This window comes from Antrostomus carolinensis, unplaced genomic scaffold, assembly GCF_000700745.2.
Source record: "Antrostomus carolinensis isolate BGI_N321 unplaced genomic scaffold, ASM70074v2 scaffold5840, whole genome shotgun sequence".
Lineage (NCBI taxonomy): Eukaryota > Metazoa > Chordata > Aves > Caprimulgiformes > Caprimulgidae > Antrostomus > Antrostomus carolinensis.
Genome location: NW_010290420.1, coordinates 9,572 through 35,743, shown reverse-complemented (window position 1 = coordinate 35,743; position 26,172 = coordinate 9,572). Strand labels below are relative to the sequence as shown.

Genomic DNA, 26,172 nt, shown 5'->3' with positions numbered 1-26,172 from the left:
AGGTGATGGGCTGCGCCTTTCTTCCAGCGCCAGCGCCTGGCCTCGGCCCAGGGCGAGCCCATCCCCTGGTTACAAAGAAAGGGATGCTCGCCCTGCGCACGGGCGGCTTCTCCTTCCCCAGTGGGTTTTAAATCCCTGAACAAACCCATTTCCTGAGCATCCCGAAGGATGTCGGGCCTGTGGTGTCCATCCCCCCGGACTGTGCCCGCTGCGATGCGCCTTGGCCATCCCATCAACCAACTGCTCTGCCGTGTCTAAAGAAACACAACGGGAGTGGTTGCTCGTGTCCAAATCCCCCGTCTTTTGTTTTGGTTTTAGATGGTGGATGCTGATGGTTGTGCAGGTGGCGATAGTACCAGAAGAAAAATGGATGCCCTGACAGATAGTGCCGTTGAGATTGTCCCTTTGGAGCTCTATGATTCAGCCAGAGCAAAAATAGCTGCTAATCTACAATGGATCTGTGCTAAAGCCTACGGAATAGGTAAGATCACTTTTATCAGGAAGTCATTCTTGGGTTTGTTCTTGCTTTTTCTGTCTCCTCTGCCATTTCAGAAGTAAATAAATTTGGCTTTTAAAACACCTTTGTTTTAAAGATCAGTAATACGACAGTCTATTCTCTTGTCATATTCTATGTTTCCTGGTAGCTTCGACAGGAATAATGGAGCTGTATGAGATGCCCTGAATCAGCAGACGTGTGCTTGTGAAGAATGCTTACCCCAAAATGCTTAAATCCTCGTTTTAGCCAAGTAGACTTTGCTGCACAGAACTGAATGTCACTGCTTGCAGGTCCTGGCAGGTCCCTCCAGGCTGTGAAGGCCTTAGTGTCCTTCCTTGTCTAGTCATCTTGGCCAGAGAATTCTAGGACCTTGATGCCCATTGTATGCTCAGTTAGGACTTTTTTATTGTTTGTTAGATTGTAGGTTTGGTTTCAAAATGAACTAAAAATCACTCCCATTTATGATCAGCAGCATCCTTTTATGTAAAAGAAATGTTGAATGGACAGGGGCCATTTGTGTTCTGTGACATTAAACAGCAAGTTGCAGGTGACAGAGGAGTTCTTTCCCTTATGTTGTCATAAACCTTTACAGTCAAACATGGAAAAATAAAGATTCTTGGAGTATCATTTGTATGGTTGTTTCCTGGCATCTGTTGAAATTTGCTTTTTTGTTTGGAACTAGCTCTATCTGTCTGTTCTGAATTTTTGTTACTAGATACATCTCGAGTTTAAGTAATTTCATTATGAAGAAATATGATGGAATGTGGTTTTTATTTATCCAGAACAAAACATTTAATAAAAACATGTACAGAGTCTTGTTTTGGAAAATGAGTTAGCCCTGCTAATCTAAGTCTAATTCACCAAACTCATAATATGCTTAATGGATTAGCACTAGCTTACTTTGTGACAGGGCTGAAGAAAAGCAGTCCATTCCTGCGGTTAAATATTAATCCTTGTTGGAATATTTTTCTAAATTATTAGTCTTTTTTAATGTTTCCGGCTCTGTCGGTGTTCTCATCCTCTAAATGATTCTGGGGGAATCAGAAAATAGTGGATTTCTAATGTTTGATATTAGTGAAGGTATTTCATTACAGGCAACAAGAGACCAAAAAAACCCCATTTAGCGGATGACTTTTAAAAAATGTGGGAATTTGGGGAGGGTGTTAGTAAAACCTTGATAACTTAAAAGAACAGACACTTCCTCATGTAAATATTTTTCAGTTGCTGGAATTGTTTGTAATGTTTCCTGAAGACTCTTTAGTGATCAGGGATAAAATGGATATTCCAGGCATGGAGTGGCGCTATTTATGTTATGACTTTGTTTCGAAAGAAAGCTAATCCTAAATTAGAAGTGACTGGCATGGGTCCTACGCTGCAGAGAAAGCTTTATGCCTCGTGTTCCTTGGATTGTCTTCTGGGGCTCCAGAGCTCAGCATTGTGTCTGTTCTGCTTGGACCAGTTCAGCGGTTCACAGCAAGTCTGTCTGCGCACTCGACAACGTGGACTTACTTTGAATAATATTTGGCTTTCCTTTGAGTAAGAACTTTGGAAAAGAAACCCACTTTTGTGATGACAGTGATGTGATCTCTGCCCTACAGAAGGCTGTGGTAGCGTTTGCCAGTTTTTCTGCTTGTATTTAGGTTCATGTTATATTTTAATAGCATTTCAATGCTGTGAACAGTAGGACAAAACCATTTTTGCTGAGGCTTTTGGTGTTGCGTTGTTGGTTAGCTCCAGCGAGTGAGATATTTTTGTGTGTGTATCTTTGGAGGAACAACAGCCCATGGAAGTTTAGTTTGATTTTTGAAATGGCTCCTGCAAGGCGTTGTCATGTAGTAACCACTACTTCGGGAACAGCATTGCAAAATACTTAGAAATTTAAAAGCCTCTTTAATTTCCAGAGAGATGGGTTTAAAAAGGCTTCCTATGTGGTTATTGTTTTGAATAGTATGTGGACATAATACATCACTTGTCATCTCTCAGGGTTATGGTTTTGTTTTAAGATACTGGATGTTGTTCAGTGAGTTTTGGGCAGCTACCAAGCAATTGTGAATTTGTTACATAAAATCTCTCTGTGTAGTTGAAAGTTTTGGGTGCTTTTTTATTGTTTTAGCCCTGGTTCTGGTCAATCTGGTGAAAAAAAGGTTTATAACATTAAAACACTCTTAAGTTCTGAAGTAATTTTTGTCTGGAAGGGTTTCCATAACTGCCTTCAAGAGGCAACATAAAGAGTGTTTTTCTGAAATGTTGGATTTGGAATAGTCATGTATGAATTGACATAATTTTGTGCCTTAATCTTTCAAGCGCTGGTGTGGATCCTGGATTTTGTTTTCATCTAAGACTAAGCTCAAGTTTAAGTGTGGGAATGGTCAAGAACAGGAACTTGATTCTAGTGTAGACTGTCACTGAAAGTCATTCATCACTGCAGGTTTTACCTGAAACCATATTTTCTATTTACTGTTACGGGATATTTGAATTCTCCACATCTAAGCTGACATCTAAGTAGGAAAATTCTTCATCCTTCTTTCTTTTTTCCTCAAGGACAAATTACTGAGAGCGTGCATGATGAATAATTTGGAGTTGAAGTCCTAGTTTGGGCTTTGTTTCATTTGATGATGTGCTTCTTCTGGCCATGAAAGGAGAGAATTTTGGTAGCCAAACACCTGAGCACAGCTCCCTTCTCTCTTCAGCTCACATACTGCTAGTGAGGCCACCTCTCTCTTTGCCTAGGAACTAGGCTGAGTGGTTTGTTTCTGGAAGCCCATCACTCCTCCTCTCTGTCTGTGGTGACTGCCTGGTTGTCACAGATGGACTCCGGAGGGAGGTCTGACAACAGTTTCTCTGAATTCCAGAGGACCGAGGGGAAGGGTGTTGTGAAGGAAAGTATTTCTCCATTCAGTGTCATCCATCTCCCTAAATAAATCAGGGAGCGCTGTCATGGATCACTCTAAAAGCCTGTGGAATTAAGGAATTCTGTGAGCAGTGTGAAAATGCAATTCATGTTTATGAGTTTGTGGAACTTTGGTTCACAGGAGGTGAGCGTGGGAGGTTTGGAGAGGCTTGGCAAGCTGTCCGTGGGAGAGATCGCTTTTTCACAGTCAGTGGAAAGAATCAGATCGCCGAGCAGTGACGGGGCCACGCGCCGCACAAAGCGGAGCTGAGGGAAGTGGACCTGGTCCCTCGGTGCCACTGTCCCCTCCAGAACGAACACAATGAGTAGTTTTTCATTTGGTACAACTGGGGAAAATAAACAATGAAAAACTTTGCTGTCTCAGCAGATTTAGTTAGGACGGAATTAATTTGCATGGAGAAATGATGTTTTCCATCCTCACGGTTATAATGTTAGAATTTAGGTGTGGAAGGGGTGCATGGAGGTTTGTCAGTGTTGCAGCTTGCTGTGAGCAAGCATGTTATTTGCAACACTTTCCATAACAAATGTTGTTGCTTTTTTAAAGCAGTTTGTAAAATGCAGGTTTTTCAAAACAAACTTGGAGGGGTTTATTTATTTATTTATTAGGACTGGGAGCTTTACATCGTTTCCAGACTTCATGCTAACGTTAGCCCAAGACCTTTGGCAGGATACAAGCAGGAAAGCCAAGCACTAATGCAATGCATTGTAGGGGAAATGCAACTGGTAGGGTTTTTTGGTCTTTGAAGTACTTAATACTTCTCTGTTAAATAAGGTTTTACAGCACTGTAATAGCTGCCCACAGCTAGTTCTTGGTAGGGGCAGTGTGAGCATGTTTCCTGGGCTAAATTGCCTGAATTCCTGGGTTCCCTGCTCCTTCTGTTCTTTGTCAGCTTTCTTCTCAGGTCCATAGTAAAAATATTGTTAAGAAAGCTGTTGTGTTTTGCAAATATTCGATAATTAAACGTTTGTTTCTTTAATACTGCCCATTTCATAAACACAGAATATTGCTTGTGTGAAGTTTACAGGAGTGAAGAATTCTATAATTATTATTTTGTCTCTTGTGCTTCATCCAGGTTTATGGCTTTATTCTTGGTTAAAAGTGATGGTAATGAGCATGTGGTCCTTCTCATCAGCACTATACAGTCTTTAGCTTGGTTTGTTTTCTGCCTGTTGTATGTAAATGCTCATGTGTAACATCATAGATCACTTATGGAATTATTTAAGTTCTGTAATGAGAACCAACCAATAATGGTTTTATTATAATGCAGGTGGTCTTAGTTGCTGAGAAAGTGTAGCTTCTGCTCATGATCTACAGCTTAGAGGGTGTCCATACAGCACTAAATAATGCTGTGAGCAGATACCGATACTAATGAAATCCTACTCAGGATTTGAATAAGCTTCGTTCTGTTTACCGTGATGCTTTGGCTCTCTTTCCATGTGAAACCAGTTCTTCGTGCTTCTGGAGATAAAATAAGATCTGGGGTGTATCCACTTCTCCAGTTCAAGGGATAAGTCAAATTTGTTCAGATTGCTCTATTTTTCTTTATCAAATCATAATCAGGTAGTTGTCTTTGAACAGATTGTTTTAAGTGAGGTGGTAAAGAAATGATTCCTCCCCTAAAGCGATGAGGGGAGAGTCTGGCAGTAATTGTCTCTCTGATGGTTGTTACAGGTGAAGTTACCTTTGTAATCCTGTAAACTATGTTGTGATTTATGTGATTTATACTTGGAACGGGCCCGTTTTTTGAGAGATTAGAACTCATTGATATGATGGAACAGACCAAAAGAATTGCTTCATGAGAAATGATGATGGTTTGAGTCCTTCAGCTCCTACAAAAATAGCTGGTAGGGGCGTCTCTCCAGTAGGCTCAACGGGGCAGGAACCCTAAAGAGTTTATGCTGCTGAAACCTGGGAAAAATATGTTATTACTTTGTTCTTATAAGAGTGGGGAACAGCAAAAATGAGCATTTTTGCTCTGTAATAACCTGACTTCATGCACCTAAGTAACGTAGTATAAAATTTGCATAAAATCCATGTCTGAAAGATCCAGTCAACTCTGATACCGAGTGTAGCGTGGTGGTAAATTGACAATTCTTGATTGAAAACTTAGGACAAACTGAATTAACAACATAGGCCTTCACAGATCTGATCATCAGGTTGTGTGCCATTGATTTTAAGTGACTGCAAAACACTGGTAGTTTTTAAGCTTGATGTCTTTTAAACACCTTAGTTTGTCTAAAACTGACAGCTGTAAAGCTTGCATTGAGGTTGGTGCTAACATTTTCCTGGGGTAACAACTCGGTGCATTAGGAAAAACAGAAGGTGTTTGGAGGCTTTTCTATAACATGCAATAGTAACATAAAAATGGATTCCTTTTGGAATTCAGATAGTATCAAAGACCTTTTTATAAGGAAAAAAAAAAGGACATGCTTTAATTGGTTTTGTTTTGTTTTGGTAGGATTTGTTAAACTACTTGAGCAGAAATTTTTGTAGTTATAGCTTAGAAATTAATTGCTCAGAAGTTAATTTTTCATGTTGATTTTTTTCTGAATTCCGAAGCATAAATATGTAAAATTACGTTTTAATGAACAGAATTTTTATAACATCAAATTTCAGTTATAGGTCATGAAAGTAAGGTGTTGAAAAAGATGCTTATGGAAACTGGGACTTGGAAAACCTGGGATATTTTCTTCAAAAAGAGCATTGACACATTGTGGAGTGAGGCAGGCAGAGAGCGTATGGCCCGTTTGGAGTTGGCCTGATCCATAAAACCGGGGGAGGAAAGCTGTCCCTAATACCAGCAGCTACTTGTGTGCTATTTAAATTAGAGTTAGATTAACTCCGATGGTGTGTAATTGTTCTGAAACTCACAATGTGTCGCAGGGATTTTTGGCAACATGGCAATTTTGACATTTTTAAGGGTGTTTTGGATAATGAGCAGCCCTGGGTGCTTCAGGTGGTTTATGTGCATTATACTACAGATAAGAATAATTAGCAGAGATGTGGAAGATGAGATTGGTCTCTTAGGTTGCACTTCCAGATGTGGATTTCAAATATTGAAGCTATCTCACAACTAGAGCAGTTTTTGTGTCGGTGGCTGTCCGGGAAGGCTGTGTTACCCTGTTTTGAGATGATTGCATGGTGCACAGGACGTCTACAACCATGATCTTCTCACCTCAGAGTTACGAACTTCTATAGCATCCTTTTTGCTTTACAGTTTTTCCTGCCATTATTTTTCACCTATTTGTGCCTGCTGTGTGGATAGTATGATTATGTCCAGTATTAAATAAATCTGAATTAAATAGTAAGGTTAATATTACTGCTCTGGAGCTCTGATGTGGTTTTTATATCTTAAAATTTCTGTAAGCCTTTAGTCAGGACATCAGATTAGTTACAAAACTGCAAATGTAGCTAGCAGAAGTGTTGTATACGCTAACATAGAGAATAAAACAAGGCAAGTGTTTACAGTGAAATATGTTAGTTATGGGAGGATTAATGTTTATGAGTAACTTGTTATGATAGTATTCAAATTATTAAACCTGGTACTAGAAGTTATTCCCCACCCTGTATCTTTAGTCCTGGTCAATCCAAATCCATTCAGTCCTTAAGCAATTATGTGGAGATCAAAATCGTGAAGTTGGAGGGTTCTTCGATACAGAAGAAGAAGATTTCAGATCTCTTGACTGGACCTTCAGACTGAAGACCAGTAGCCAAGATACAAGGTGTATTTATTTTTAATATATTGATTTCTGTGACATGGAATCTCATGACTAAGAACTAGATCCATCTATTGCTAGAAAAGGCTTTTAAAAATCATTAAAATGTTGCTAGTTTAAACAAAAATGAATGTGGGAGGTCTTAGCACCCCATCACACGGGAAGCTGAGTGGTGTTCCAATAGTCACTTCTGCTTTAGTAACTTGTATGAAGACCCCGAGGAGAATCCTTTCTACAGCTGCGGTCTCTAAGACTCACAGTCCACCTTGTGGGAAAGGGACCTGAAGAGTTTCCAGCGCGAGCTGTCTGTTTGCTGGTGAAGTGGTCCACGTCGATAACTGGGCAGCTGACGTGCTGGGGGAAGCTCAGGGTTTCTTTGTCCGCTCACAGCGCGGTTTCAGGCGGTCACCTCGAGTGCCCGGCGCGGCGGTGGGCTGCGGAGCTGCTGGGGGGCAGGTGGTGGCACTAAATCCTCATCCAAGTACTTCAGATTTCAGACATTTGGCTTTTGCTTTTTTTTCTTTTGTTTTCAAAAAGCTTTTAAAACTCAGAGTGGTGCTGATGCTCTTACCAGAAATGCACTACTTCACGGCTGTTTGATGAGCTAGTATTCTAGTATTGCCTTTCACAATTAATTGTAGTAAAAAGCAACGTATCTCTGGTTGTTAAAGGTATAGCTGCTTGTAATGAAGCTAAAATGTTGAATTACATGAGCTGCTTTACATTTTGATTTTTGGATCTTTCCCCAGTCTTTGGAAATGGAAACTCTAGTTCTCTTTCTGGAAATGGCAATGACCATTAAATGGAATTAGCTTTCAATAGCTTTTGATTTGAGGTCAGGTTGACTAATGTTAAGAAGATTAAAAACATTTGAATTTATTACCTATTTCACTAAAAATGGGCACCCACATTAACAAATGCTAATTACGTACTGCTGGTGGGGTTTTATTGTGTCTCTTCCAGCTGTCTTCAGTATGTAGTCCGTGCTTCAGTCCGTGCATCGCAGCATTTGATGTCATGTAAAGGAAAAATAGCAATCTTAATTTTTAAAACTTCAAAAAGCTTTCCATTTTGAAACACAGAGGCAGTGCTGTAGGACTAGCTGAGTACTTGTTAGAGCTGTTACAGCAGTGCTGCTTTACTACATATTTTTGTTTAACTGGGATGTACTTCTGGCTCATGTAATTGATAACATTCTGTCTCAGCTTCTCTTCTTTATGAACATGAAGTGCTCTGCAGTATACAAATACTGTGTGACTTATTTTGCAGTTCAAAGGTAGTCTGTGGGCAGCTTTTTGAGGGTATTTTTTGAATGGGGAAATTTAATTATTTTGGAAATGAGCTGAATGAAAAGTAAATATGCTGCCAGATTAATAATTCTTTTAACTGTAGATGTTCATATTTAAAATGAACCATTGAAGTGACTTTGGGGGAAGACTTCAGAGTGACTGGATAGCAGAAGATAGAATTTTATGTTTGAAAAGTATGAAATGTCAGGCTTTTATTAAGACAACACACTTGAGGCTAGAAAGTATTTTCCCTGGAGCTGAAGACACTCATTACTGTGAGGCTGTTATAAAGATCAATAGCTTCTAGTCTGATTACTGAATAGGAGTGGAAGTATTTATTTTGGGATGTATCTGTTTTTAACTTGTTTTCTATCATTTCAATAATATCAAGAAACTATTGCTTACAGCAGCATTTCCTTCCACTTCCAACTGTTGTAATCAGCTGACGTTTGTCTTGTGCTGTGGAGTTACAACCTTTAACACTGGCAGTACTCAGTGAGCAGCATATGGATTCAAAATGTCTTAGATGTGTTTAGAGGGATCAGAACAGTGGTTGTTCTTAGTGCTTTTCTCTCCTGCCAGCTATAAAGCTGTACTGATTCGTAGCACGAGTGGAAGTCCCTGAGGGTTGGGAACTGGTGGGAATAAGTGGTGTGCGAGGATGAAGTCTTCTGTGTTGTTAATTTTAACTTGCACGTAAGTTAACTACGCTCAGGATCTGTGTTCAGCTTGATGAAATTATAAGGCAACTTGTGGAAATGGTGCCATTCCACAATAAGTTAATTTTAGCCTTGGTTTAAAATCCATGTTGAATCCAAACCCTAGTGGAATGGTTTTGCTTCATAGGCTTTAATTTTTATATAAAGGCTTGAAGAGCTGCAGTAGTTTCCTTCAATACTCTTGTCTTCAAAAACATAGACAAACAGCTCACTGGAGACTCAATTGTTTTGCAAATCTTTTGTAAAATGCTCAGGGTTTTAGTCAGGTGTGTTGGTCTTTCTATGAACTTTGGCAGTTTAGAACCAAGAAATAGGTGGTTGAGTTTTCTTTTTCAGCCCCTCTTAGTGACCGAGTGTTGTCGTTATTTAATTGCTGTGCACAGATGGTTTGGGATAGTGCTTGAAGTAGCTGTAAATTTTGCTTTGAACATATATATCTTTACCCATCTGATGCACAGAGCATTTTAGCCTGTGATCTAGGTAAATGATTTATAATTCAAAATAATAGTATGCACCAGTCTGTAGAGGTGATAGTGTATCCTTCTGATTAAGGTGGGTCTGTATTCAAGGAAACAGCTAGCGATGTGGAGAGGACAGCAGGACTTTGTTCCTCTGGAAGTGCTTTCTTGAAAAGACTCGAGTGTTCTGAGAAAGCTATCTGGTAATGTATAGGATTTTTACTGCAGTATATATATGGCAGGGGGCAATTATATATGCTTTAATTAAAATATAAGCACAAAGACCTGTTGAAAACTATTTGCAATATGAAACTGCAGACTTAATTACTTCCAGTATTTTCTGTGCTTGATTTTTTGTTCTTTTGTGTACTATCTTTGAATTAAAGTAAACATATTTACTTTTTTTTTATATCTGATGCCACTTGCTGAAACTTTTCTTGGTTGTTTCAGATAATGTCCCAGAGGAGCTGAAGGACCCATTTTACATAGATCAATATGAGCAAGAACATATTAAACCACCCGTCATCAAGCTGCTGCTGTCCAGCGAGCTGTACTGCCGTGTCTGTAGCCTGATTCTGAAGGGGGATCAGGTGGCTGCTCTGCAGGGACACCAGTCAGTGATCCAGGCTCTGTCTCGAAAAGGGATTTACGTCATGGAGAGTGATGATACACCTGTGTCTGAATCTGATCTGGGTTGTGCACCAATCAAAATGGTTAGCTTAATTAAATCCACCTAATGATCTTCTTTTTATTTAACACTAGTTAAAATAGTTACTGGAATGAAGAGCTCGTAATTTCTAGGGCACTAACCTCAGGAATTTTTAATTTTAAGTACAGTTAGAAAATACACATACTTTTTTCCTTAAAGGATTTTATCTTTCAATACTTACTATTTTCTTCTTTTAGAGTTCTCATATGGCAATGATTGATGCTCTTATGATGGCCTATACTGTAGAAATGATCAGCATTGAAAAGGTGGTTGCTAGTGTCAAGCGTTTCTCTACGTTCAGTGCCTCGAAAGAACTGCCCTATGATTTGGAGGATGCAATGGTTTTCTGGATTAACAAGGTAAAATTTACTTTGAGAAAAGCATACCTGTTTCTTCTTGTCACTTTTCAGATTTTTAAAAAGGTTCTGATGAGTGTCTTCCTCTGTCTTTCTTATCTGTGCATTTCTATCATCTTTTCCACTTCAGATGAAGAGAACTGCTTTAATTACTGTGTTGTTACTTGTTACCTCAAGTCCAATGGTAGTTGGGTGTAATATCCTCCTAATACAGATTATTATTAATGATATTTGATTCCCTTATTACTGCAGTGTACTCTAATTTAATCTTCTTGCTTGGCTTCCCAGGGATTCCATATGCATGGAGAAATAGAATCAGACTAGCAGGGAAATGCAATTTCTTTTTCTTAGGGATGCTGTAATAAAGCTGGTAAATTTTAAAAAAAAGAAGATAATTAAATAACAGATAAATAACAGGGTAGACTTAAGTGTGACTAGCTTGAATACATTTAACAGAAGTACTGTACTGAATCTTTTCAAAGGTTAGAGGTTAAGTTACTGAAACCCTTTTGAGTGACTAAAGATTCCAAAGAGAGTGTTTCCTTTGCAAACCCAGGATTCCCTTGTGATTATAGCTACTGCTAATAAGGGAGTTGGTCTTGAAAACTGTTGCAACATTATTCTACAAACCTTTTATGTTTGTAGAATAGACCATTAAGTAAGGGGAGGAAGAAGAAGAAAATTTGTGGAAACATATGTACTTTGATATCTTTTCTATGCTGTGCCCTTTTAGGTGAACCTTAAAATGAGAGAGATAACAGAGAAAGAGATTAAATTAAAACAGCAACTAATGGAAAGTCCAGGGCACCAAAAGGTAAAACATATTTGTCTTCAGTTGTGATTTTATGTATTGATAATTATTCGATTTAAATATAAACATCTTGGTATTTTCTTTGTCAGAGATATGTGGGGCATCCAGTCCTCGAAACTCCTTGTGCATGCAGTTTGTTTTGTGTCTGTCAGCGGTGCCCTTCCTTACCTTTCAAAGCCACTCCTATCTTCTGACACTCCTTTAAGTTTCAGTGGAAATAAAGTAATTTGTGTCAACTTAAAATAAATTGTATCAACTTTACCTGGATAAATATGACTTGGCTTTCACAGCACAAAATATATAGTATATATTTTGAAAGCTCTTGGGGCATATTCATTTTGCATGGGTTAATTGTTTAATGTATATTCAGAGGCTTATTGAAATTCTATCTAGTAAGCATACTCTTGGCATTCAAATGTTGTATGTGTGTGTTTGTAGTTTTTTTTCCACCTTTTTCCCTTGAAATTATATCACAATGCACTAACACTGCAAAATATAGTACACTTTCATTTCTGGAGAAGATAAAATAGATCTTTCTCAAACACAATGTATATCAGCTATCTGAGCTCCCAATTTAGGATTTTAGAAAAAGTGCTTCGTTCTTTCCTCAAATTGGCATTGCTGTGCAAAGGGGATAAAAGTGTGACATGAGCAAGGCACAATTGTTTAACTTCCATATTAGTGGCAAAGGTTTTTTATGTGCTTTTAATGTAAAATAATATGCTTTGATGATTAAGGCCTAAAGAGTTGTTTCATTTACAAATTGATGTATGGTCTGAAGGATCCCTTTAACTATTTGACTCTTTATTGACTTTTGGATCTTGTTTCAATATTTTTAAGCCTAAATGTCTAGGCTACAACCCCTCTAGAATATGAAAGTGTTTATTGCTGAAGTGCATTTAAGTATTAACTGCTTTTAACTTGCATTGCTGATGTTCCTTTCCTATTCCTACGTTCCTTTCCTTGCTTCCTGAGCAGTCTCCTTCCAAATGGTATTGGAAATTAGTACCTGTAAGTGAACTACTTTTACACCAGTTGTCATCCACAAAATCATGGCTTTTTAAATTTCTTCAGAGTGTTTGCTTCCATTACAATGCTTCTTAGACAGTCTTTGAAAACAAACAAACAAACTGCCTAAGCTTTTGAGTCATCAGGCTTAGTTTTCATAACTTGATTTTTGCATACTGTACAGCATATAGCATAATCACTTTCCAGCATTTCAGAATTGTTTCCACAGTGCAGGAGTGAGGGATGTGGAAAAAACCCTAGAAAATTAACAACAGTTGGAAAGGTTGCATTTACTATTTTTGTTGTAAGTAGGCAACTGATCCACAGCACTAAGGTGATACAAAAGCTGGTCAGTTTAAATGGTTGCTTAATCTTTGAGTCCGTAGTTAAGATACCCAGTTATTCACAATAGTTCATTAAATAATGCTCTTGCACTGGTCTTGCACCTGCTCTTGCACAGGTTTGTAAATCTCTCAAAACCAGAACACCGTTACTCATTGAGATGGGGTTAGAAGATTTGACAAACCAGTTTGGACCTGTTATGACAGTTGCTGGAATTGCGTGGTAGATTAATGAGACTGAAGCTGGCATAATGGGAGCGAAGTGGGAACTAACATTTTACATATCAAAACAAAATAGTTACTTTATGGTGAAGTGTGAAAATGGAATACCAATTCCATAATACATAAAAAGAAAATAAAATTGTACTTCTAGTGTACAAGCCTGCTTTGGCTGAGTTTCCTGGTTTTGTTTCAACTGGCAGAGATTTTCCTTTGTTCCTCTGCTTTTCTTAGCCTTGATACCCTTTCTCCTGCACTAACTGGATTTGATGTTTTTCATTTTCTCTCTGGGAAGATGAGAGCTCTTATCTCAGTTGCAAATTCCAAAGAGCAATGCACTTGGAAAAGGCAGGTGTGATCAGGCAGTTACCTGTCCCCACAATCTCTCTGCCTTTCCACAGAGAGCTCAGTCCCACTCCTCTACCTCTTAATCCTTTATTTGGTTGAACCAAATGTATGGACCCCAGTAAAAACTTCAAATATCTGAAATAAAGGAAATTAGAGTGGGGACCTGCAGGCTAATCAGATCTGTGACAGAGCCCTGTCTTCCAGCCTCACTTCATGACCTGTGCCGGTACGTAGTGAAGTATTGACCTAGTGCTTATCACTTACGTTCTAGTGTGCTTAAAGATAGTGACTGTGTTTGAGGCACACATTTGATAGCCTTTCCAGGAAGCTGAGTAGGTTTATGTTTTGTTTAAAGAAACAATTGAGTGAGAGTAGAAGAAACTACAGGAATAGGATTGACTTGCAGGATGTCATTAAGCAAGTTGGTGCTAAAGGAAGGAGTAAGCAGAGGTTATCTCACTCCTAGTCCAGTACCACTTAGATTATACTGGTTTACTGACAGATTTTGCAGTCTCTATAGAGTTGTCACACCATGTCCCATCTGTATTTCTTTTTCTTTTTAGTGATTTTAAATTTTTTTTAAATATAGAGTTGCCTCTGTTTCAGCAGCACCCATTTCTGCACTTTAATACATACAAATGTCATTAATTGTCTGCATGGGGGGGAAACAAACCACAAAACTCTGCTTATATTATAAGAAATAATTCAGAATTTTCAATCCTAAAGACTTGAATAGTTAAGAGAATAATAGTTGAGCAAAAAATAAGGAATCAAGTCCATAAGAAACCTCCTTGATGATAAATTAGTGATTTTTCACCAAAGCTAAAATAAACAAGGAATTCTTAAAGATTTTAGTTCCCAGCATTGACTTTAGTTGGTTTAAATTCCATTTAAGCCTGTTGGAAAGGAAATATTTGTATTTACATTAAGTACAGGAGGAATTAAAAGTTTAAAAATAAATTCCTGAAGTTTATCTTTAATATACTTAGTTTAACTAAGTGGATAAATGATGAACCTTTTAAGCTAACCAGTTCACCTTAGTGTGTGTATTTCTTTTATCAGACTTAATGACCACACTTCCAGTGCATAATGGATGTTGCTAATGCATTTGATTTGTTTCTTGTTTGAATAACCACCATCGTGTGTCTCACCATTTCTTTTTGCGTAAGCCTGATGTGCTGCATGCCGTATTGCACTGCATGCTGGAACCAGTGGAATATGCTCGTGTGGTACAGTATGATTCATGTTCCATCACGTATTTGAGAGTGCTCCAGGCTGGGGAAAAAAATAATTTGTACCTGGTAAAGGGAGAGGGAAAAATGGCATTTGCATCTAGAGGTAGCTTTTCGAGTTACTTACCTTTGCCAGGGAAACTTAACACAGCATGTCTGTGTTTGTGCAAAATAAATAAGTGAAACAGTTTCTTATTACTCTGATTATAAGTGATCTTCATTCCTTGGAACAGTTTTTTTCTCAGCCTGTGCTGTTCTAAATCGACACATATTGAGTATGTGTGTGTTTGTGTAGAGAGCTTTCCCATGTTGTCTCAGAAAGTGTACGATGCCATTGGTAAAAATCCAACTTTCCTCTGATGATTAAATATATTCTCTGTATATCTGCATGTTAGGCCAGCACATCAGTCAGGATAGTTAGATGCTGAGTGATATTAATGCACAAAAGTGGAAGAGAAATCTTTTTCCAACCCCAAAAGTTATTTCTGCTGAGCTCTGTAGTCTGTTGTTCTTTTGCTTGCCTGATCACTTTGCTGCTCAAACGTGGATACAGCCTTCTTGTCTGGCTAGCATGTGGATGCTTAATAAATATCAGCATGAAAACTTCTCTTGCAGAAACTGGGAGCAGCAATGCCAAGGTTTGTTCTTTCGTTGACTGGCTTGAACTGTTCTTCAGCTACGCTCCGAATGGCGCAAGGGCTCGGGGGTGGTTTGCAGACGAGCTTGATATTGATCTATACCCAAATCAGGGATAGTTTTGCTGTTGATTCAAAAGGCCTCTGTGCTCCTCTTGCTGAGCATTTTTGGAAAAGCGCATGTTTTTTTTTATTTTGCATGACATTAGTATTGTATACTGGCTTGCCAGACATAGGATGTTCTGAATCTCTCTGGGAGAACTTTGCTGTCTGTGGACATGATGGCAAGTCTGTGAATGTAGGTAAGGTGTGAGAAATCACTAGCTCATATGAATCATTTCTGGCTGTGTTTTGTTTTGTTTCTCCCAAGCTCTAAGTGTTTTCATGTAGTTATCTGTGTCTCTTTCTTTGGATCTGCTGCATTCATGCATCTGTGTGGAAGGATTTTGACTTAAATTGCTTGTAATAAGTTAAAATGTGAATGAAGCTAGGAATTCAGCAGCACGGATTGCTTCCAGATACGAGGAGAAGGATTAAAAGGGAAGCATTGTATTCTTCAGAATTGGCTTCCACTGAGAGAAAAGTATAACCTTGTAAATTATTTTTGACTTAGAGCAGAATGCTAAAAAGGATCCACTGTAAAGAGTTTTCAGTGCTTAACAAAAATTCCTTTTTTTCTTTTTTTTCTTTTTTTTTTTTCTTTTTGTTAGCATCATATGAACACTTGTTTTCTTTTGTTAGGTGCGTTACCGAAGAGACCATCTTTCCAGCAGGCAATTACCTTACTTTCCTTTGCTTGAAGATTTGATGAAGGATGGTAGTGATGGTGCTGCTCTTCTAGCTGTGATACACTATTATTGTCCAGAGCAAATGAAACTGGATGGTATGTAATAAAGGCTTAAAATAAAAATAAATGTTTCTTCAGTCTTTGAAAGTTGAACTAGAAATCTGTTATCAAATCAAAATGCAACACGTCCACATAGTGGACTACAGAAAGTAAAGAGTCAGGTCACATATGGAATCTGCATCAGTGTATTTAAAAAGTGACCTCTCTGATTTTGGGGGTTTTTTTACTTACTGTATTTAGAAGGCTCTGCTCCGTATATCATGAGCTGCAAAACAATCCTTTCTTTTCTAGATCTAGATGATACGACTTTCTTTGTTCAAATAACTGAGCTTGGTTTCAGTAGACCATAAAAAAGAATACGTGTTCACTACTGCTAGCTGATAATTCTCATGTTCTTCTGTAGGAGTACATAATTAGACATTTGAAAATCTAGATTTCAAAAGCAGTTTTTCCCAGTCTTCAGCAATTATCACTCTTCAGTATTGCAAACGTTGAGTTCCCTTCCCAGAAAATGTTTCTCTTAATAATTCAATGTCCTTGTTGCATTTAACATCAACAGATCAACATTTTGTATTGGTTTTTAAATTCTCAGATATGTTGTACCTTGTAAAGCTCCTGAATGTTTTCAGAAGGGACACACACTGTGAATCCTAGGAGTAACCTTTTATTATTTGCAAACCAAGATGTCTGGTTTTAATTGCTTTTGTATTTTGTCATTATGTGTGTTCTTTGCAGCCTGTTTACCTTTTCTGTTGCTGTTATAGACAGAATACGGTAAGGATTCTAAAATGAATGCAAAGTTTATATGGTTTTATCTGTGTTTTTCTTTCTCCTTTTCCTACCCCTCTGGCATTTAGCAGGGAGAGAAATGTCACTGGTACCCAAGAAATATTAAATGATGGTGTATAAGCAGTCTATGAAGTTCCTGTACGTAGTGTTGCTGTTAGTTGTGGATGGAATGTTAATACATGGGAATAGCATCATAACTTGCTCATCTTTCTCCCCTTTCTAGATATTTGTTTGAAGGAGGTAACCTCAATTGCAGACAGCCTCTATAACATTCAACTTTTGAGAGAATTCTCAAATGAATATCTAAATAAATGCTTTTACCTCACATTGGAGGACATGTTATATGCTCCTTTGGTTTTAAAGGTAAGAAACATAATGAAGGATATATTTTTAAATAAAATGTAGGTAAATCAGAAGTGGTTTGTTATTGTGAGGTGTATTTTTTTTCTTTTTTTCTGTTTTAGCCTAATGTCATGGTATTCATTGCGGAACTCTTCTGGTGGTTTGAGAATGTCAAACCAGACTTTGTGCAGCCAAGAGATATTCAGGAAATAAAAGATGGTAAGTTTTAAACTCTTGATAAATGTTAGCATGTTATTTAAAACATACTTAGAATACAATGAAACTGTTGCACAGCAATGTTTCTTGTGGAGTTTTGTTTCTGCCCAAACTTTCTGCTTGCTGGGGATCTTTGAAAGCAGTAAACATGGAAGGGAAATTAGTCCTACATCCACTTGAGTTCTAATTTTTTTAATGAGGTAGTGGTATTAGAATACCACTAAGTTATTATTATTCCCTTAGTGGTATTAGAATATGACTAAGTTCTAATACCACTTGGTATTAGAATACCACTGAGGTGGTGGTATTAGTGGAAAAAAATTACCTAATTATTTACTTATAACTTGCTTTCCATTAAGGTCACTGTAAGATACATATTTTAAATAAAGACTGGTACTTCAGATTTCATTTTAATATTGTATCATAAAGTTTTCATTCTAATGTATTGTCATCTGAAAACTTCCTGTTCTGTTTTGTTATTTTAATGGCTAGTACAAGTTGTGTTAATATTATAAATGTGTGCCCAGTTAAAACAGCGTTGCAGCAGAAGAGCAGTCGTCCGCCTGTTCCGATTTCCAACGCAACTAAGCGAAGTTTCATGGCCAGCCCTGCTAGTGCAGCTCCAGCAGATGTGCAGCCCTCGGCTCAGACAGGCCCTGAAGCGTGCAGCAGATACTACCTGCACCCTGAGGAGCCTGACTATCTGTAAGTCTGCCTTCACATTGGTTAGACCAGTCTTCAGTTTGTGCTTCCATTTGGATAACCCAGGAATTTCTGCTGCTACGTGTTCTGATTTTGCTGCAAACGGAGTGAATTTGTGTGCAGTCAGTTTCTAAAAGATTCTCAATTCTCAAGTTCAAAGGTTATGTTCAATCTTTGCTTGACAAATGCCAGTAAGCCCTACCAGTAAATACCACCGTTGCATGATAGAAGAAGTTATTGTTTTGAAAAAAATGTGAAAACTGTCAAGCAGCTCCTCTCCACTAGCCACATTCTGTAAATGGTGCTATGAAAACTTAAAATAGGATCTAATGTACGAGAAGGTTAAAGACAAGGTTTTTCAGCTGGCCTAATTTTGTTGGCAACGAAGTTATTTCAGCCTTTACTTTGTCTCTGATGTACTGTTTATGTACGCTGCATTTTAAATCGCTGCATTTAGAAACTTAAACAGTTTGATTTCAGGTAGTAGATTTACTTTTGTATTGTTACGTGTGAAAACCTTTTCTTCTCTTTAAGTAACTTCAACATTAAAATTAATCATGTATTATTGTGTTTTAAAGGACGGTGGTAATTATTACCAGTGTACCTTTGCAACTATGTAATACCTCTTATTCTAGAAAAAAAAATACTGTAGTAATTAATTTTTGCTTTTCTGAATTAGTGGCAAAGGAGGAAGCCCTGCCTTTAGTCCTTCCCATCCACTGCTCCCTTTGAGACAAAAGCAACAAAAATCTTTACAAGGAGAAGACAGCCCTAGTAAGTCTACCTTGAATTTCCTTTGGAACAGAGAGTAACCATCAATGTCAATACAGTAATGAATAAAAAGATAAGTTAATATATGTGAATGATCTAAAATTGAATTAAACTGCAGTCAACCAAATGGTAAGCATGTTTAGGGTGAGTAAATCATCTTTTTTTGCATTAAAAGACTTTAAAGATGTTTTAAGAAAGTTACTGGATTTAATTTTTTTTTTCCTCTCACAAATGAGCTTATTTCTCGGAATCTCAAGTGCAAGAAATTAAGACTAACGTCAATTCTGTGAAAAGAAAGGAAAAAGCCACTTGTCAAATGTTCATAGGACTAGCAAAAGTCTTAGGAAGTAAGATTGTCATCCAGAATGACATTCTAGTACTTGACATATTTTGCCTTAACATTTTTTTAATTACTGAAAACCTAGGTTTTATACTTACACAGAGATGCTCAGAATTTTTCTGTTATCAGCTGAGGTACCAACTAAACATTACAACTGCTTAGGCTCTAGCAATGTGAGGATTGTGTTGTGGGGGTTTTTTCTTTTTCTTTTTTTTTTTTTCTTTTCTTTTTGTTTAAGGTTGGGAAGGCTGATAGGGGGGAAGCAAATTGAACAGGTTCATGGTTGGAAATCCAAAAGTCATATATGTATGTGTGATCACTTCTCATTGTATTTTTCTCAGGCTTTGTCTGTCTCCTTAATATGTCAGCAGATCTATTTTCTGCTGCCATCTCTTGGTGAAAGAGTTAATTATTATGTTTGCTAGTAAATAAGCTAAAAGTGCTAGTTTAAAGACCATTTCCAAACCATTAACGATTTAAAAAACATTTCAGGTCATCGGCATCGTTCCAATTCTCTGACTCGTGTTGACGGGCAGCCACGAGGTTCAGTTCTTGCATGGCCAGAGAGGAAACCCAGGTAACAGATGCATTGAAGTATTAAAATGCTGTTTCATGAAAGGATAATGTGGCAATTTCATCGTAGTAACGTGGTATCACTTCCTTAGAACTGGACCGAGACACACTTAATTTTGTTTTCTTTTAATATGCACCTTCAGAGATGACTGATTTTAGGGTTGTGATTGAAAATCCTTTAGTCATGATTGTCAGTAAGCAGTGTTGAAAATGGAAGTGTCTGAAGTTGCTATTTAGGATTGCTGGTCACTTTTGATACGGGCTACATTTTTCAAATGGAACAAAAATTTTAGCTGTCTATATCATGGTCTTTAGTTCAACAAATGGTGACTTTTCGTGCTTAAGCATTAGTAGACTGTTCTTATCTTTTCTAGGCCTCTGTCTCAGCCAACACCGTTTGCTCTTCATCATTCTGCCGGTAGTGATGTGGACCCCGGGTCTGGCGATAGCATTAGTCTAGCCAGATCAATCAGCAAAGACAGTCTTGCTTCAAACATTGTTAATGTAACTCCAAAAAATCAGCCCCATCCTTCATCCATGAAAACCAATGGGAAGAGCTTGCTGAACAACGTTGAGATGGAGGATGAAGATGAAGAGCTTATTGCGATAATCAGATCTGAAGAAAGGCCGAACCGTGGTGATCCTGAGTTGCAGAAGGCATCAGCCAGAGTGCCCAGCATAGTTGCAACTGCCTGGTCTCCAAGAACAAATAGCGAGGCTTCAGAAAGCAAACCAGACAGTTTTTACTTGGAGCCTTTAATGCCTGCTGTTCTAAAACCAGCAAAGGAAAAACAGATAATCAATAAAGAGGATGAATGTGGGGAGGGGAAACAAAGGAGTTTTATAACAAAGAGATTAAATGAAGGACACTTGCCTTTGATCCGCAAGAAAGCAAATAGCAGTCATGGTGAGCGTGACCTCAATAGGACTTTTACTCCGATTTCTAGTTCTGATTTCACTCCAGTTGCAGATCCTAGTACTGCAGATTCGGTGGCAGTTATGGAGGCAAGTTTAGAAGCTTCCAGACCTTTGGCTAGTAGCAGTTTAGATCCTTCCGCTCAGGAGTTATCCACTGGAGGATTTTTTCTTCATGCTGCTAAATCTGACGATGACATAGCAAGTAAAGTCAGTGTAAGTTATGCGAAAAGTCTCAGTTTGCACGTTCCAGATACTACGTGGACTATGGTGAGACAGGACTCTGATTCAGATCTCTTAGACATAGAAGATGCTGAACAAGATTTGGTAGTCATAGATGACCATCCTATAGTCGCTAAATACATTGGTGAGGAAGAATCTGCAAAATTGCAAGAAGATATGAAGGTAAAAGAACATGAAGATAAGGATGATGCTAGTGGCCGTTCCAGCCCGTGTTTGAGTACAATCTCTCAAGTCAGCAGCGTGTCAATGACTAGTGGGAGTGTCCGAATGACCAATTTTGCAGAACGAAAGCTTCAGAGACTTAATAGCTATGAAACCAAGTCTAGCACGAGTAGTTCACAAAAAACCACACCAGATGGATCAGAAAGCTGCCCAGCACCGCTGACTACATGGAAACAAAAGCGAGAACAAAGTCCCAACAGACAAAATAAAGATAACGTTAATCTTTTAGCTTCTGAATTGGTGCAGCTTCGTATGCAGCTGGAAGAGAAACGCAGGGCAATAGAAGCTCAGAAGAAGAAGATGGAAGCCTTATCAGCAAGGCAGCGACTAAAATTGGGCAAGGCAGCTTTCTTGCATGTTGTTAAAAAAGGGAAATCTCCTGATGTTCCACAACCTCTTAAACCAGAACATTTTGCAAAAGAATATTCTCGGCACAATGGTGAAGACTTAGATGAAGTTTCTTTGGGTTCCAAATCTGAGGAGTTTCTTGTGAAAGAGGAGGAGAGAGAAGAAATGCTTAATGATTCTCAAGAAGTAACAAAAGCAAAAATGCAAGAGAGCCTGGTTTTTGCTGAGCAACATAAACCAAAAGACTCTGCTGCTATACATGATTTGGAAAAAAGTAAAATTATTTCTGTTGCCCTCCTAGAAGACAACGTTACGGAAGTGGATATAAATGAATGTGATCTTTCTATTGAAAAACTAAATGAAACAATCAGTACACTTCAGCAGGCAATATTAAAGATCTCTCAGCAACAGGAACTGCTTATGAAATCTCCAACAGTGCCATCACCAGGAACCAGAAGTAACTCTCAGGACCAAAAGGTAAAACCATCAATTCATTTTGTTGAGCCCCTGTCTCCAACTGGAATGAACAGTCTTCGTAAACCACCTCGATTTGGTCAAGGAAGGAGTCCTCGATCAGGACGACCAGCTGATCTGAAAGTCACTAAAGACAGACAACAAAATTCGGCGCGTGTTAAAACCCCAACACCAAGTCTAGAAACCTTACCACACTTAAGACCATTTCCCTCCAATAGTTTGTCAAAGACGCCAACAGAAATCACCTTTGAAGGTAGTCCTGACCTTGGAAATGGTTCTCAGGAAAAGAGTTTCTTTGATACATACAGACTTCACGATGAGAGCAATCAACGGGCACTTGTTCTCTCCACCTCAAAAGATGCAAATATTATTTCTGAAATGGACAAAGAGGTGAATAACAGCTTCAAGGAAATGGGGCTGAATTCTTCTGATGGCTCAGGGAAGGAAAATGTCCCAGTGGATGAGCCACTGAGAAGCAAGGCTAATCTCATTGAAGTAGACTTGTCTGACTTAAAAGCTCCAGATGAAGGAGAACTTGAAAACCAGGATAGCTCTACAGATATAATTAGTGAAGGTGATCAGAAGTCTGGTGTGGGTTTTTTCTTCAAGGTAAATATATTGACTTTCTATATTTGGTTATTGTTACACATTTGCCCAGCATTAGAACTATTTCTGTGCACTTCAGTCTTCTGAGGGAATACTCATCAATTCTAAAATTGTCAAGTTTTCCTAAAGAAATATCTTAGGTTTTCTTGAAGTCTTCCTGGAATCCTGAGCAATCTTGTGAGGTCCAGCTTCATATTAAAAACTCTCTATCCCTGTGAATTTTGCAGGATGAACAGAAAGCAGAAGATGAACTGGCGAAAAAACGTGCGGCGTTCCTTTTGAAACAGCAGCGCAAAGCTGAGGAGGCCCGGATTCGGAAACAGCAGTTGGAGGCTGAGGTTGAGCAAAAAAGAGACGAAGCTCGGTAATAATATGTGGAAAAGAATACTGCTTTTTAGCTGTAAGAGGAGGAAAATTACTGTATGTTGAACATAATGAGTTTGCTTTTCAGTCGCAAAGCTGAGGAAGACCGAATACGGAAAGAAGAAGAGAAGGCTCGAAGAGAACTTATAAAGCAAGAATATCTAAGGAAAAAACAGCAGCAGATTTTGGAGGAACAAGGGCTTGGAAAGCCCAAATCAAAGCCCAAAAAACCCAGGCCAAAGTCAGTCCATCGTGAAGAATCTTACAGCGATTCAGGGACCAAGTGTTCTTCCACACGTAAGAATTTTGGTTTATTTGCTCTCACAGAGTCTGCAAATCTGCTTTAACAAAATGTTTCACATTTGCTCTTCTATTTTGTAGCTGATAATTTAAGCAGCGCTCAGTCTGGCTCCAGTCTTTCTTTGGCTTCAGCAGCAACAACTGAACCTGAAAGCGTCCACTCTGGTGGCACGCCATCGCAGAGGTAGATAGGCTTAATTTCTTTTCGTTTTTCTTTTATTTTTTACTATTGCCTGAAATCGTGTTGGGATTCAGTGTTGTTTGCTTCAGTTCACTGGCTTAGAGGCACAATAGCAATGAGTGAATTCATCTCTATTTTATGTGGCTGCCGACTTCGACGTTCTGTAAAAACTTGCAATTTTGTTTTGTTTTCTCCCAAAGGGATAATAGAATTATGCTTTGATAATCTAACAGGGAAAATCTGCCTGGTTTTGGGGAGGAAAAGGGACAATAGCCTGTTCCATTCAGGGCCAGCAACTGGTGAATTTATTTAAGGTTGGAGGGGAAAAAACCCCAAATCTTGGCATATAATTTTTTTTATTTCCTGCTCCCCCCACCCCAGAGTTGAATCAATGGAGTCCTTGCCAATTCTGAGCAGAAATCCTAGCAGGAACACGGAAAGAGACTGGGAGAATGCTTCAACAGCATCTTCTATTGCTTCAGTGGCAGAATACACAGGTGACTCTTGTTTTAGTGTGAGCATTTGTTGGGAATAGGAGGTCATAAAATGCTGTGGTATATCTGATGTGACACGTTATTTTTGAGAAGTTGTGAGGTGTATCTTGTTCTGTTTAATATCTCTAAAGGTCAGTTATTGTAGAGAAATATTTGAGGAGTTTTTTTTTCACTTTGAATGAAAAATCTTAATGTTCATAAATGTAGGGCAAATAATTTTTACTTGTTTATCTTCCTTAGGTCCCAAATTATTTAAGGAACCCAGCAGCAAATCAAACAAACCTATTATTCACAATGCTATCTCTCATTGCTGTCTTGCTGGAAAAGTGAACGAACCACATAAGAATTCAATATTAGAGGTAAACATTAAAATACAAAATTCTTAATGCACTCTCAAGAAAATGTATCGTAATGCTCATTCATAATCCCACTCAGGCACTGTAGTGAAGGCCTTTTCCTAGAAGGTACCTATATTGAGAGTCCTTTACTTGCCATGGCCGTATGGACTTGTGGAAAACATGATCCTGAATTTAGTGTTCAACTCCTGGGTTTACAGAAGGACTGAAAATCAATAGTTACTGATCTGGTGTTTCAAAAAACTTTAAAAACTGATTTAACAATATGTGAAAGCTTAAAGCTTGGCATAATGCGGGGATTTTCACTGTGAACAGTCGATGTATATGTTTGTTTGGTTCTTTTTTAATGCAGGAACTAGAAAAATGTGATGCCAACCACTACATCATTTTGTTCCGTGATGCTGGCTGCCAGTTCAGAGCACTTTATTGCTACTACCCTGACACTGAAGAAATCTACAAGCTGACTGGAACAGGGCCAAAGAGCATCACCAAGAAAATGATTGACAAACTTTATAAGTACAGTTCGGACAGAAAACAGTTTAACGTGATTCCAGCCAAAACCATGTCAGTCAGTGTGGATGCTCTGACTATTCACAACCACTTGTGGCAAGCCAAGCGACCTGCGGTGCCAAAGAAGACTCAGACTCGTAAATGACACTTGAGTTCTTGGGGAGAAGATTGCTGAATGGGATTGCATCGCAAGAAGACACGTTTACCGTTTTCCTCCGGTTTGATATGAAATGTGCAGAACCATAAACACTTTTTAAGAAGCTTCTAAACAGAAACTGTGGATGCAAGTTATTAAGAATGAAGGAACATTGCCAGTGTTTTTTATGAATGATAAATCTGCTGTTACACCCAATGCTGACTACTGTGGCTTTGAATTGACGAGGGACTGTGCATGTAGCAAGATCTTTAACAAGTGGATTTCCTTTTACTTGAAGCTTTTCATCGGTACAAATTGGGAATAATTTAGTTCTGTTTCCTCTCTGCCTCATTCCCTCCTTTTTCCTGTCATTCTTAAAGTTGGCAAGCTCTGAACTTCAATAGAAGGACTGAACAGATCTTGGGTGAAGTATTTCGGGTTTGGTTTGGTTTTTTTAAGCAGTCTTTAGGGAGATCTTCCTTTCAGACTATTTTGAGGAACTGTTTAACACATCAAACTGTTGTACTGTATCTACTGCCAACCTAAGTCCAGCTCTCGGATTTCTGAAAACAAACAAACAAACCCAACTTGTGCTGCTCAGAACAGAGTTTACTTGCAGTATCTGTTTAGGATAAGCATTGCAAGGATTGCAAAAGCCAGTCTTTTTTTAAAAAAAAAAAAAAAAAAAAAAGTTTGCAAATGTAAAGATTTCTGGAACACAATCATGAAGAGGCGTAACAGGTGCTACTAGCTGGAATGTGCCTGACTGAAACTTAAGGCAAGCTGAATGGAGCACAGTTATTACTGATTTCAGTTTCAGGTAGTGTCCTAAAGATTTGTTTGCTTTAATAAAGATGGATTCTGGTAGGTATAGAACATTTCCACTCTGAGCACGCTACTCCTGTATGATGGTGCACTTAATGATCACAAATTTTAATGTTTTTATTACATCATGAAATGTAACTCTACTTTTTTTTGTCCTGTCTTTTTCTGAATGAGCAGCATGCTCTAAAATGGAGAGTGTGTTATGTTTTTTTATTTTGGGTGATATATTAATATATATTGATTTGTTTTTCTCATTTAAAAGCAATTTTTAAACAGAGACATTTGCATTTGTTTCAAAAGCCCAAATAAGTCGAATGGCTTGGATTTCTTTTCATGTTGAAATATTAAATCTTGAGTTATGACCTTAAAA

General features: G+C 38.2%; 1 protein-coding gene across 1 annotated transcript; it reads left to right on the top strand.

The window, feature by feature from the left end:
- Window positions 1–318: 318 nt before the first annotated feature.
- Window positions 319–26,172, top strand: CAMSAP1 (calmodulin regulated spectrin associated protein 1). The gene is made up of 17 exons (XM_010172930.2): window positions 319–481; window positions 10,041–10,303; window positions 10,497–10,658; window positions 11,389–11,469; window positions 15,991–16,132; window positions 17,109–17,248; window positions 17,350–17,446; window positions 17,971–18,148; window positions 18,825–18,919; window positions 19,749–19,833; window positions 20,204–22,640; window positions 22,865–23,001; window positions 23,089–23,297; window positions 23,382–23,484; window positions 23,863–23,978; window positions 24,216–24,334; window positions 24,684–26,172. The coding sequence occupies exons 1-17, from the start codon at window positions 319–321 to the stop codon at window positions 24,984–24,986; spliced, it is 4,830 nt and encodes a 1,609-aa protein (XP_010171232.1). The 3' UTR covers window positions 24,987–26,172.